At 34.8% G+C, this 12,349-nt stretch overlaps 1 protein-coding gene across 3 annotated transcripts in view; it reads right to left on the reverse strand.

The window, feature by feature from the left end:
* IL1R2 (interleukin 1 receptor type 2) overlaps positions 1-12,131 on the reverse strand; it is a 44,919-nt gene extending 32,788 nt beyond the window's left edge. The window contains exon 1 of one of the 3 annotated variants that reach the window (XM_012547113.3): positions 12,029-12,131. In XM_012547113.3, the coding sequence (XP_012402567.1) occupies positions 12,029-12,042 (14 nt within the window). In that variant the 5' untranslated portion in view covers positions 12,043-12,131. Of the gene's footprint in view, positions 1-11,845 lie in introns of all 3 variants that reach the window. The other 2 variants (XM_003766711.4, XM_031958812.1) reach the window with 2 other exon arrangements.
* Positions 12,132-12,349: the final 218 nt, after the last annotated feature.

A 12,349-nucleotide genomic window follows, 5' to 3' on the forward strand; every position in this document is an offset into this window, starting at 1 on the left:
ATAGTTATACTTCCTGATTTTAAAAAAAAATCAAGTCTAGAAAACAAGACTTTGTTCTAAGGGAAGAAAAGGAAAAACCTAAAATTTTGGAAAGGATGATTTTTTTCTGAAAATCTTTTTCATTCTTCAATTGGTCCACAGGAGAAAAATGGTTTTGATTTTGTTACCATAAATTTTAGAGAAATATTTGCCCTGTTGTGAACTTTCCAGGAAGTGGCTTCAGATAAATGAACCACAAAAGCATGTTAGTAATGATTTCATTACTCAGAATTTCAGAATAAAACTGTAAGTAGGGTCTCTGGGAAATAGTGAGTCATTGTGTCAAGCACAGAGGAAAGGGGAATTAAGATTATGCAAATTCATTCTAAAAAGGCTATTTCCTCAACATAATTTCTTAAAGGGAATTTATTCAGTATGAATTTAAAAACTAAGTTGACATTCAAAAGAGAGCCATTGAACAGAGATTGATAAGCTCTTGAAATTTCCGGGCTTTGAATTCAGAGGAGAGGTAAAATAAGAGCTTGAAAGAAAAGGAAGGAAATAGAAAAGAAGGAATTTTTTTAAAAGGAAGAAGTAGAAAAATAGGAAAAAGAGGAGAGGAAGATAAAGATGAAGGAGGAGAGAATGAATGAATGAAAAAAGAATTGATTAAGCACTTAATAGATACCAATCATCAGTCTCTCCTCTCAAAGAATACTATTAGGAAATGATAATTGAAGTTAGAGAAAAGTTGATTTATTTGTCCTTACCAGAAATAATAGTGCTGATATAATTGTTTACAAAGCTGGATCTAAAGGGGAAGGGAAGTATAGGAGAATTGGGATACTTAACAGCATATCTTATAGAAATGACTGAGAAATAGCCAGAACAGACTGGGTAAAGCTAAGGATTACCATCAGATCCTTAGGCCATAACTATAAATAGAGGTAAAAAAAGACTCCAGTGTAGGATGAATGGCATGGAGGCATTTCATCTACTGGGAAGAGAGATTTCCCATTTTGACCAGGACTGAGATCTGATCATAGAGAATTTTTTAACGTTTCTGGCTACTCTTCCTAATTCCTCACACTACTATCCTTCCTCTTTCCCTTGGGTTCTGCCTATGCTTTCTGCTAGTAGTAACATTATGTTACTTGAAAATAATCTTCCAAATGATGGAATAAATCATAGTGCCAAAAGTAATCCATAGGAATTATAATAAATTCAGATTCTCTTTTAAAAAAAAAAAGCTCTCAGTAATTTTTGTTTAATATACAACTGGACACAATTAAAGTGGATAAATATATTATTCTTAAGAAGCCCAGTTTTCCAAAAAAGAAAAATTAAGTAAATTGATGGTCTAGCACCATCTCATAATAATAGCTCACATTTATACAGCATTCTGTATAACATTATTTCATTTGATGTTCATAACAACCTTTTGAAGTAGGTACTATTATTGTTTCCATTTTCTAGATGGAGAAATTGAGGAGCAAGAGAGCTTAAGTGATTTTCAGGGTCTGAGGAGAATTTAAACTTAAATCATCTTGGTTCCAAGTCCCTGCTGTCTCTTTCTAGGACTATAGGTATCACCTGAAAGTTCTAAAATAAGTTATTCAAAGTCCAAATTTATCATTTCATTTATACAAAGTAATCCCTTTGTGATTCTATTTTTAAATATTTCAAACATAAACTCTGAAGATTTCTGAAAAGAAAAGTCAGTGCCAAAATAATGTAAAATGTATTTTGGATTGTAGCTCACTATAGGATCTCAGTACCAGCCCAAGTTATTGATCATAAGTGAGAAGTGAAGAGGCGGGACTCATATACTGGTCAAACATGAAGTTCATTTATTTCAAGTTTTCTCAGCCTTAAATACCCTAGTATACTTGCATCACTACAGCACATTGTGCATGTGCTAGCTATACTAAGCATGTGCCAACTACAGAATGCTGTATATGTGGAGCCACAAAAGCAACTTGCTATTGTTGTGTAGAGGTCTCCTTGCTACAAGTATCTTACTTCAAGTACAATACAAGTTTTATACCCCCTGACTTCTTAGGAAAGATGAGCCGCCCTCAAAGGGGATGAAGAGCCAAACCAGACATGTCAGCAGGTTCTCTGGCTGTGTTGGAGAGTCTTATACTTCACTCAGAGTTCCCCTATTATCTGTGGCCCTCTACATTGGACTAATGTATAAAAAAAAAATTCAATTTTGGACATCATCAATGTAGAAATATATCATACTTGACTATACTTATATGGTTTTGGGGGGTTTTTTTCCTCTTTCTTTTCAGTACATGTAGGGAGATGGAAAGGGGGGAACAAATGCCTATAATAGAAAAAATTAATTTTTAAGAATTTTACATTTAATTATAACATATTTAACATGTATACATCTGCTTGCCATCTAGGGGAAGGGGTGGAGGTAGGGAAGGGAAAAATCAGAACAGAAGTGAGTACAAGGGATAATGTTGTAAAAAAAATTACCTATGCATATGTACTGTCAACAAAAAGTTATAATTATTTAAAAATTTTTAAAAATTTACATTTAAAAAAGATATTTTGAAATAAATTGCCAGAAAACTCAGCAGATTTTTAAAGCCCTATGAGAAGACAAATGGGAACATGCATTTATTAAATATCTACTATGTGCCAAGCACATAAGTGTTTTAAGTGTTTTGGAAGTGTTATCTCATTTGAAACTCAGAACTCAGGTATTTCACAGCTGAAGAAATTGAGGCAGGCAGAAGTTAAGCAACTTGTCCATATCCTGAATTAGTGTCTAGGATCACAACTAAACTCAGATCTTCCTGACTTCTCTGTCAGCATTCTATCTATTGCTGTTTTGGCTCTTTTTATATCCCTAGTACTTAGCACATGATCTAGCACATACTAGGCCCTTAATGAAGTTATCCTTTTCACATCATAATTTTCCCCATCAAAGATTTAATATATCACATATTATCATAAAAAGTTAAATGTTTGGGGGAGTTTTGTGGAAGAAGCCAGCAGACCACACAGAAAAGTTTAGAAACTATATGTATATATATAATCTTTAAATACTATAAAGGTACCCACATTTTACAATAAAATACTATAAACATCCCATAAAAGAAAAAGAAAAAATTCAAACTTTTTCTCTGGTACAAAGGGAGGACATTTTACTCAGGTTTTCCAAATCACAGGAACACCATATGCCTGACTTCTGTGGTGTGGAAGAGATAACTGTAGATATTAAATGACTGACTGCACCACCTAGCTGCTATAGGAGAGTTCACTGCAGGGAAGTACAGGTCAGGGTTGGAAGTTGTTTGACTGAATTGAATTAGAATCATCAGAGGAACTTACATGAACTCATGCTAAGTGAAATGAGCAGAACCAGGAGATCATTATACACTTTAACAACACTACTATATGAGGATGTATTCTGATGGAAGTGGATCAATGATGGACAGAATCAGCTACACCCAGAGAAAGAACACTGGGAAATGAATGTGGACTACTTGCATTTTTGTTTTTCTTCCCAGATTATTTTTACCTTCTGAATCAGATTTTTCTTGTGCAATAAGAGAACTGTATGGATCTGTACACATATATTATATTTAAGATATACTTTAACATGTTTAATATGTATGAGACTGCCTGCCATCTAGGGGAGGGGGTGAAGGGAGGGAAGGGAAAAGTTGGAACAGAAGTGAGTGCAAGGGACAATGTTGAAAAATTACCCATGCATATCTTCTGTCAATAAAAAGCTATAATAATTTTAAAAAGAATCTTGAAAATTATTCTTATTTCTTCAGAAAAAAAGTTAATTCTATCCAGATACTCAGTGACTCCAGTCTCAGAAAAATACATAGAAACATGAAGCTTTACCACCACACAATTGATATTAGATGAATTCCAAACATAGTGTCATAAATGTTCTTTGCATAGTACAGAGCTTGCTAGTAACAAAAAACAAAAAAATTTGGATTGGTAGTATGGGCAAATATGTATCCAGATATTCTCTGATAGAAAGTGAGTCAGGACCACTTATTTGCAAGGGCAGTTTCTTTTTGGAAACTAGAACAAGAGGCAGCATCAGAGACAGGCATGATTGTGTGCCTGAGCCAGAAAAACAGCATATCACAAAATGTTTGAGCTTAGAAATCATCTAGTCCAACCCTTTCATGTTACTATTGAGGAAAAATGATTTATTTCAGGATACAAAGTTGATGTTATAAATTGTTCTTGTGGTTCTATTTACTTTATTCTGTGTCAGTTTACATGTCCTTCCACATTTTTTTGAAATCATCTATTTCCTCATTTCTTATACCATAATAGTACTCCATCTCAATATGCATGTGCTATAATTTATTCAGCTGTTCCTTAACCATTGGGCATCCCCTTAGTTTCCATTTTCTTATATCCGCAAAAAGTTGCCATAAATATCTTTGTATCTAAAGTATCTTTTTCTCTTTTCTTTTTTCTATTTCTTTTTATAACATCAACATTATAAAAATGAATAATTTTGAGGGCTTTTATAAAATGAAGAAGAATGAATTGGACAGAAGTAGGAAAATAATTTAGACAATTAACAAGGTAAAAAAAAAACCACTTTGAAAGTCATAAGAACAATAATTGATACAAGGATTATTGATGATTCCATACTTTTTCCTTATCCTGGACTTAGATTGATTTCCTTATATTTTCTATTCAACATTTTTTTTTCTACCATGTGTAGGTGTTAGGTGTGGACATCAGGACTAACTGGGGCTGAGGAACACAGGACAAACTAGTTTGGGGAAACTCCCAGCCAAGATTCCACTGGTTTCTTAAGAATGTAGTTAAGAGTTCAGTGAGCTGTGATTCTGGCTTTTGTTTTATCCAGTAAAAGAGTACAAGATAGACCTACTTCTTTCTGTATGTGAAACCCTTAGAAGTATTAAAACCTGTCTCACAACTTCTAATCCCTTTGCTCCAGTACCACACACACGTATAGGGAGGAGATACCAGGGATGATGACTGTCCAAATGCAGCTTATGGGATGGGATGATACAAGGATCAAGGATCACTGTAAACTAATCTGTAAAGTCAGAAAAAGCTGAGTTCAAATCCTCCATCAGTGTTTTGGAAGACACTCCAATCCATTGGAGAAGAGGTAAGCTTTCTTAGGCCTATAAATAGCAAGAATGCTACTTTCTATAAGACTAGTGGAGGAATTAGGAAATAATTATGCTATAAAACATAACCTCATAGCTGTTAAATCACCACCATCTTGGAGTCATTCAACTGTCTTCCCTGCTTCTATTTTGGACTTCCTTCCTGTCTTCATAGAATTTCACTTCTCAAAAATATCAGCTCCTTTGTCAGAACTTTTTGTTACCAATAGGTAACAAAATTTAGGTAACAAGAATACTTGAAGAATACTTGAGGTCCAGAACCAAGAACTAAAGGACTTACCAGTAAATTAGAGAGCATAGCTTCTCCTCACGTTTTCATACTCTTTTCCTTCTTCTCAATATTTCAAATAATCATTTACCTTTCATGGCAACCCAAGCTGGGCTAGATTGCCTAGAAACCTGCATCATCAGTACAGGGAAAGGCTCATAAATTATAAATAAATTCATAAAAGCCAGAGGGAGCTTTGGAAGTGATTTGAGTTCAAATTTCCTCGTTTTAACAAAGAGGAGAGTTTAAATGATTTGTCTGGGATCACACAGCAAATTGGTATCACAGGCAGGATTTGAATATTGGAGAAAAACAGTTGAATTTAATGAAATTGTTATTTTTTTAATGTGCTTAATAATAACTAATATTTATATAGTCCTTTGAATTTTGCAAAGCAATTTACAAATACCATATCATTTTATTCTCATAACAGCTTTAGAAGGTAGGTATATTATCTTCACTTTACAAATAAGAAAATTGAGGTAGTCAGAGGTCAAATGAATTCCCCAGGATGACATGATTAGTAAGTATCTGAGGTTGAATTTGAATTCGGATCTTCCTAACTCCATACCCAGGTCTAATGGAAGAGACAATAGGCAAACAACTTATGTATAAACAAGTTAAATACAGGATGAGTAGGAAATAATCAAAAAGGTCACCTACATGCCTTTTTTATTATTCCAACCTATCTAGTATAAAACTTTTATCACTGAAATCTGGATTGGAAAATAAATTTGCATTCTCTTTAGAAACCCAGTTTCTTTCTTCTAAAATCAGCCATGACTTTCTCTTTCTCCCAGTCTCTCTCTCTTTATGACTCTGTCTCTGTGTCTCTTTCTCCCTTTTTCCATTGATATAAATGAGCACTGGAAATCCCATCACCTCAGCAACAATATCTAATAAAGATCCAGAAAAGAATGTTCCCTATTAAATGGTTCAAAATCAGAAACATATTCTTCTATTAATGACAGTTGTTGTTGAGCCATTTTTTTCAATCGCATCCAAGTTTCTGTGATCCCATTTGAGGTTTTCTTAGCAGAGATACTGGATGGTTTGACACTTTCTTCTCCAGCTCATTTTACAGATGAGGAAACTGAGGCTTAAAGGGTTAAAGGATTTGCCTAGCATCACAAATTAATAAGTGATTGAGGCAATTTTTGAACTCAGGAAGATAAGTCTCCCTAACTCCAGTCCCAGCACTTTATTTACTGTGCCACTTGAGATTAAAATAAATATGTTGCCATCTGCTTTGCTGCAGTATCCTAAAGACCATGGGACTTTTCTGTCTGACTTGCAGCTAAAACCTCATATATATGTATGTTTGTGTGTGTGTGTGTGTGTGTGTGTGTGTGTATGTGTATAATCTTCCACAAAAGAATGTGAGTTCATTGACTGACTTTTCTGTTTGTATCTCCAGTGCTTTGTATATAGTAAATATACTAAATACATAATTATATAGTAAATATACTAGTACTAATTATATAGTAAATATACTAATACTAAATACATAATGAATACATGTATTTTTAATTCATTTCTGTCATAAATCATTTAGTTTTTAGTTGGTGTGTAGGGTGTGTTCAGGGAAGACTATGACCTCTGAGGTGAGAGCTGTTTTCCACCATTAGTATCCACTAATCCATCTCTCACCTGTGGCTCCAAGAAGCTGTAGTATGCCCCCAGTAAACTATTTCAGCAGATGGGCTAAACTAGATTGAGGATAACCAGGGGATCTCAAACCGTACAGTGAGTAAATTGTTCTCATCTGCATTATACCAAGGGAAGTCTTCATATGCTTGGGGTATAATGCAGATGAGAACAATTTGTTCCAACAGTCATGAAGGCAGCTGAAACAAATGCTATGGAGTGCTTAGAACTTAGATTATCAAAGACGCCAAGGTCATCCATTGCATCTTGAGTCATCACTGGTCATATTGACTCTGTTCTGCCACTGGACAGTGATGACTCTGAAATAAAAAGTGAGACCAACAGCTTTGAGCAACTCTACTTCACTTAAATCCAATTTACACACAAATCAGAAGACTTACCATCTAACATACTGATGTCATTTTGGTTCTCTTCAAAAACAAAGGATAACAACTGACTAATGTTTAATTGTGTCATCCTAGAAAGTCCAGGAAGATTGGACTTGAGGAGGGTAATAAGGATATGAGGATGAGTTTTATTTGGAGATAAAGGAGAATCCTAAGGTAGTGGCAAGGCCTGGGGCAATCCTAAGGAAAAATTTGGAAAGCTTGAAGATAACTAAATTAGGAAGGAAAGGTCCTAGGAAATGAACACCTAGAACAAGTTGTGGCCAGGGAAGAGGGGAAACCAAATTTCTATTCCACTTTTTTTTTCTGGTCAACCTTCCTATACTTTACACCCACTTGTCCCAGGTTAATTGTTAATACAGAACATCCTACATCCTAGCCTTTCAAATAGTTTCATATATTTATTGTATCTCTCCTTGTTATCTTGAGGCATACCATCAAACCAACTTTGTCAACTACTGTCAACTACTTTGTTGTTGTAATTGTTGTTGTTCAACCATAATATCAGGAAGGAGGTGTCATGACTTGCAAGTGAATTAGATTTAAGTGATAGAGATAGCTCTCGTCTCCATAGACACCTGGGTCCATTGGCAAGATATAGATCAACAACTTAGATACCTCTCCAAGAAGTACCTGAGCCATTCTTTTATGCTGAATTTTTTCCTTCTTTCTTAGATCTTTAACTGCAACTTCCTTTTTTCTCATTTTGTCAAGATTAATTGAGAATGTCAAGATTAATTCAGATCCTCTATGAGCAGCTTGGTGGCACCACAGATAGAGCCACAGGACCTGGAATCAGAAAGACCTGAATCTATTCCTCAGACACTTACTAGTTGTGTGGCCTTGGGCAAGTCAATCAATCAATCAATATTTATTAAGTGCTTACTACGTGACAGACATTATCATTGAACCACAATCTGCCTCAGTTTCCCATTATTAAATTAGGACCATAATAACACCTACTTCTAAGGATTGTTGTGAAGTTCAAATGAGATTATATTTAGAAAGAGCTTAGCATAGTAGGCACCTAATAAATATTTATTTCCTTCCTTCCACAGGTCTCTTTTCTGCCACTCTGCAAAAGTAGAAGAAAGAGGCCCATGAAAGACTAAGGGTTGTTCTATATGTTTCCCTCATTGAGATGGCCAAAGAATTTACCAAATAGTCCAAATATCAGTGATAAACTTTGGTGTTTACCCGATTTTTTAATTTTTTTGATATTGAGACTACCAATATTACCCAAGATAATAAGCAACCACTCACATACACCTGCTTCCACTATTGATTGGCATGTTCAATTATCAACCTAATCCACTATTCCCCTCTTGACACCCTTTACCATATTTCATTCCAACTTTCAGAGGGTCACTATATTAGTATTAGACCAAGTGTGGCTACATAATCAGATTTTTGGTCTATTACATCTCAGAATTCCTTAGCTCAAAACTTCAGCCTCCCCAAGAGAGTGTCATGGGCCATCATGTCTGATATAGATCTGGTCTTCAGAAGACATGATCTTTTGTTGAAATCACATTCAAAGGTTTTCCTGCATGATAGATCCTGTCAGATTTTGCATCTTCAAGATCTCACTTGCCTTTGTGCTATTTAAGGCATCTAACATATTTGTGTGATGAGTCTCACTATCCTTAGCTCACATGATCCTCAGAAAATAAACTGGTTTATTCCCTTTAAGTTTCTTTTTTCCAGACTAAACATCATCATTTCCCCCCAAAATCATGGAATGTTAGCCTTGGAAAGAATTTAAACATCATTTTGAACAATTTTCCCCATTTTACAGATAAGAAAACTGAAACTCAGTAAGGAAAGGTCAGAGACTTGTAAGATCAAATCAATACAGCTAACAATACTTACACATTGATTCACAGATGTAATTATACATAATACTGCAAATAAATGCATAAATAGTCACATACATAAAGCATGACATTAAATTCCTAAATCCCCAATGTTTTCATTCAGATTAATGTGTCAGAAGTAAAGGATGGTATTTAACCAAAAGGAAGTCGTGGAGCTTGAAAGGTATTGGCTCTCTCATTAACTGACTTGCAACCTGAATAAGTCTCTTAATTCTCCTGACTTCAATTACCTCATCTGTAATAATTAAAAAAAAAAAAAAGAAGAAGAAGAAGAAGAAGAAGGGGGAAAGGATTGGAAGGTCTCTCTGCTAGCTTTAATGGGCTATGATTTTTCTTTTTAATCTTTCTAGGTTCTGAAGTTCAATGTTCTTCAATTACTACATTGTGTGACTTTGCAAAAACACCCAACCTCTCTGGGCCTGTTTCCTCATTTGAAAATGAGACGACTCTCCCAGATAGCTGCTGAGGTCCCTTTCAACCTTAAATCTTATTATTCTGTGATCTAATTCTATGATCTGGATGAACTTTAGCTTCTTGGCAATGTTTGCTCTTTGATAATTTGATTCTTTCAAGATGTTATCAGTTATACTTTGATGTACATGATGTAGGCTTTGAGAGCCAGAAAGAAGGAAAGAGCTTGAGTACACTGAAAAAAAAGAGCTAAGGGAAGAAGAGAAGACCGGTGAAAAAATCTATGTAAGCAAAAGATAATAGTTTATTTACAATTTCCTTAGATTCAGTGCTAGCCTTAGAATATTATTTCATTATGTCCCCTAACTTCTTTTAAAATAAAACAAAACACGAGCTTCTTCACAATGTACCATGGGTAGCATGCTTCTTGTTATCATTTCCAACTCTATGTGATCTCTTTTGGGGTTTTCTTGGCAAAAGCACTAGAGTGCTTTGCCATTTTCTTCTCCAGCTCATTTTACAGATGAGGAAACTGAGTTAAAATGAGACAATGACTTAGCCAGTGTCACAGAGCAGGTGTTTGAGGTCAGATTCAAATGCAAGTCTTCATGCCTGGCACTCTCTTCTACTACACTACCCAGCTGCTCTTTGATTAGCATGCTTATGAGACACTATACACTATAAATTATACACAAGTTTTATCTTCTTGAGATATATGTATATATATATATATATATATATATATATATATCAAGAGAGTCACTACTATGTTCTCCTCTAGTTAAGTATTTGTCCATATGTATATATTTCTAAACAACAATAAGCAAACAAAATTATTTAAGAGAGAACTAGACAGAAAGTTAAAAAACTGCTTTGAAGTTCATGTTTTTAGGTAGATCAATTGTTCTGTTTATTTCTTCAATAACAAATGAGAAGGAAAAGTAAATAACTGCAGGAAAACAACTGATAGGAAAGCCAGTTTGGCCCTGAGGGAAGGAAAGTATGGGGTAATCCACATAGTATGTGGTTTGGAAAAGGATGATAAGGACACATAGAGCTCTTACCTACTAAAATTCCTACTCCCTTTAATTAAGGCTTAAGCTCCAAACACCATCATAGTACTTGGTATAGGTAAATTATTAATTTGCATAAATTAGTTATCTATCAAAACCCCAAAAGAATAGGAAATAAGAATTAAAAAATCAAACTTAAGTGAAGAACTGGGGGGGGGGGGGCGGGGGGAGAAATCATGCAGCTATGCTAACAAAAAGAAAAATCACAGAATGTTAGAATAGAAAAGGCTATCAGAGATCATCTAGTTCAAAATCTTCATTGTACTGATGAGGGACCTAAGACTCAAAGAGTTGATGTGACCCAACTTTGACTAACAAAGTTAGTGAGAGATTCAGAATGCACATCTAAGGCTAAGTCCAGTATTCTTTCTTCTAGCTGAATAGATATAGCAATAGGAAGCCCAGGGGTGAGGGTGTTGGAAGGGGTGTCTTTAAAAATTATAGTATAATATTTTATCCTATTAATTATAACATAATATTTATTATAATGAAGTATAATTTTATTATATTTATTATTGTATAGTATTTCATTGCATTGCTTATTTTATTAAATTTATAATTGTGATATTTTATTATATTTATTGCGATATGTTTAATATAGTATATTTTATTATATTTGTTATAAAATAATATCTGTGAAATTTCACAATTAACCAAGTTATTTGATATATATATCACTTCATTTGACCTTCACAACAATCCTATGGATTGGGTAGAACAGACACTGATATTTTCATTTTACAAATGAGGAAAGTAGGGATTAAGAAAGTAAAGTAGTTTTTTCAAGGTCATGTTGTTAGTGACAGAAGAAATCCTATTTGTGTCCTATTCCTCCTCTTCTCCAGATCTGCCTATTATGCCACCCATCACTAGAAAGAACACATCCTAGAAGAATAGGATAAAACACATAAAAGTGAATGGGTCACCAAAGGATGGAAACGGAAATCCCCTAAGCAAATCTCAACTATCCCTCAATTTTGCTGAAAGAAGGTAATTTTAAAAAAATAAATAGACTCACCTACATTTAGATAAATCCATGAGCTCTTTAAAGGCAAATACTCTGAGATGAGAGAAGTAAAGAGTCTAATATGCTTAGCTGTTCACTTCTTGCCTTGCCCCATAAAGAGATTATTGTCCTTTTGATGGAAATAGTATCTATTTCTCTGCCACCTCCTCCATTTTTATCTTCAAAGCTCCTTACCTGTGGTTCTGCATTCTTTTATTTTGTCCCTGATTGTGAACAGGAGGCTGCAGGCAAGGATTTTTCCCTTCAGCTTAATGGTTTAGCTCTTGTGACAGTACATTTATAGGCTCCTACCTCATCCCACCCCCTGCCATACACACACACACACACACACACACACACACACACACACACACTATGGTTTCCCAATCGGGTTTGTGTCAGCCCCAAAACTGACTGTGCTGACACACCTTTTTCCTCCTCCTCAAAGGAGGGCCTCTCCAACATTATTGGATGTCTGTGCTCTCTGCCCTCCCAGATAGGGAAGTGACTGGCAAC

Source organism: Sarcophilus harrisii, chromosome 3 (assembly GCF_902635505.1).
Source record: "Sarcophilus harrisii chromosome 3, mSarHar1.11, whole genome shotgun sequence".
NCBI classification, from domain to species: domain Eukaryota; kingdom Metazoa; phylum Chordata; class Mammalia; order Dasyuromorphia; family Dasyuridae; genus Sarcophilus; species Sarcophilus harrisii.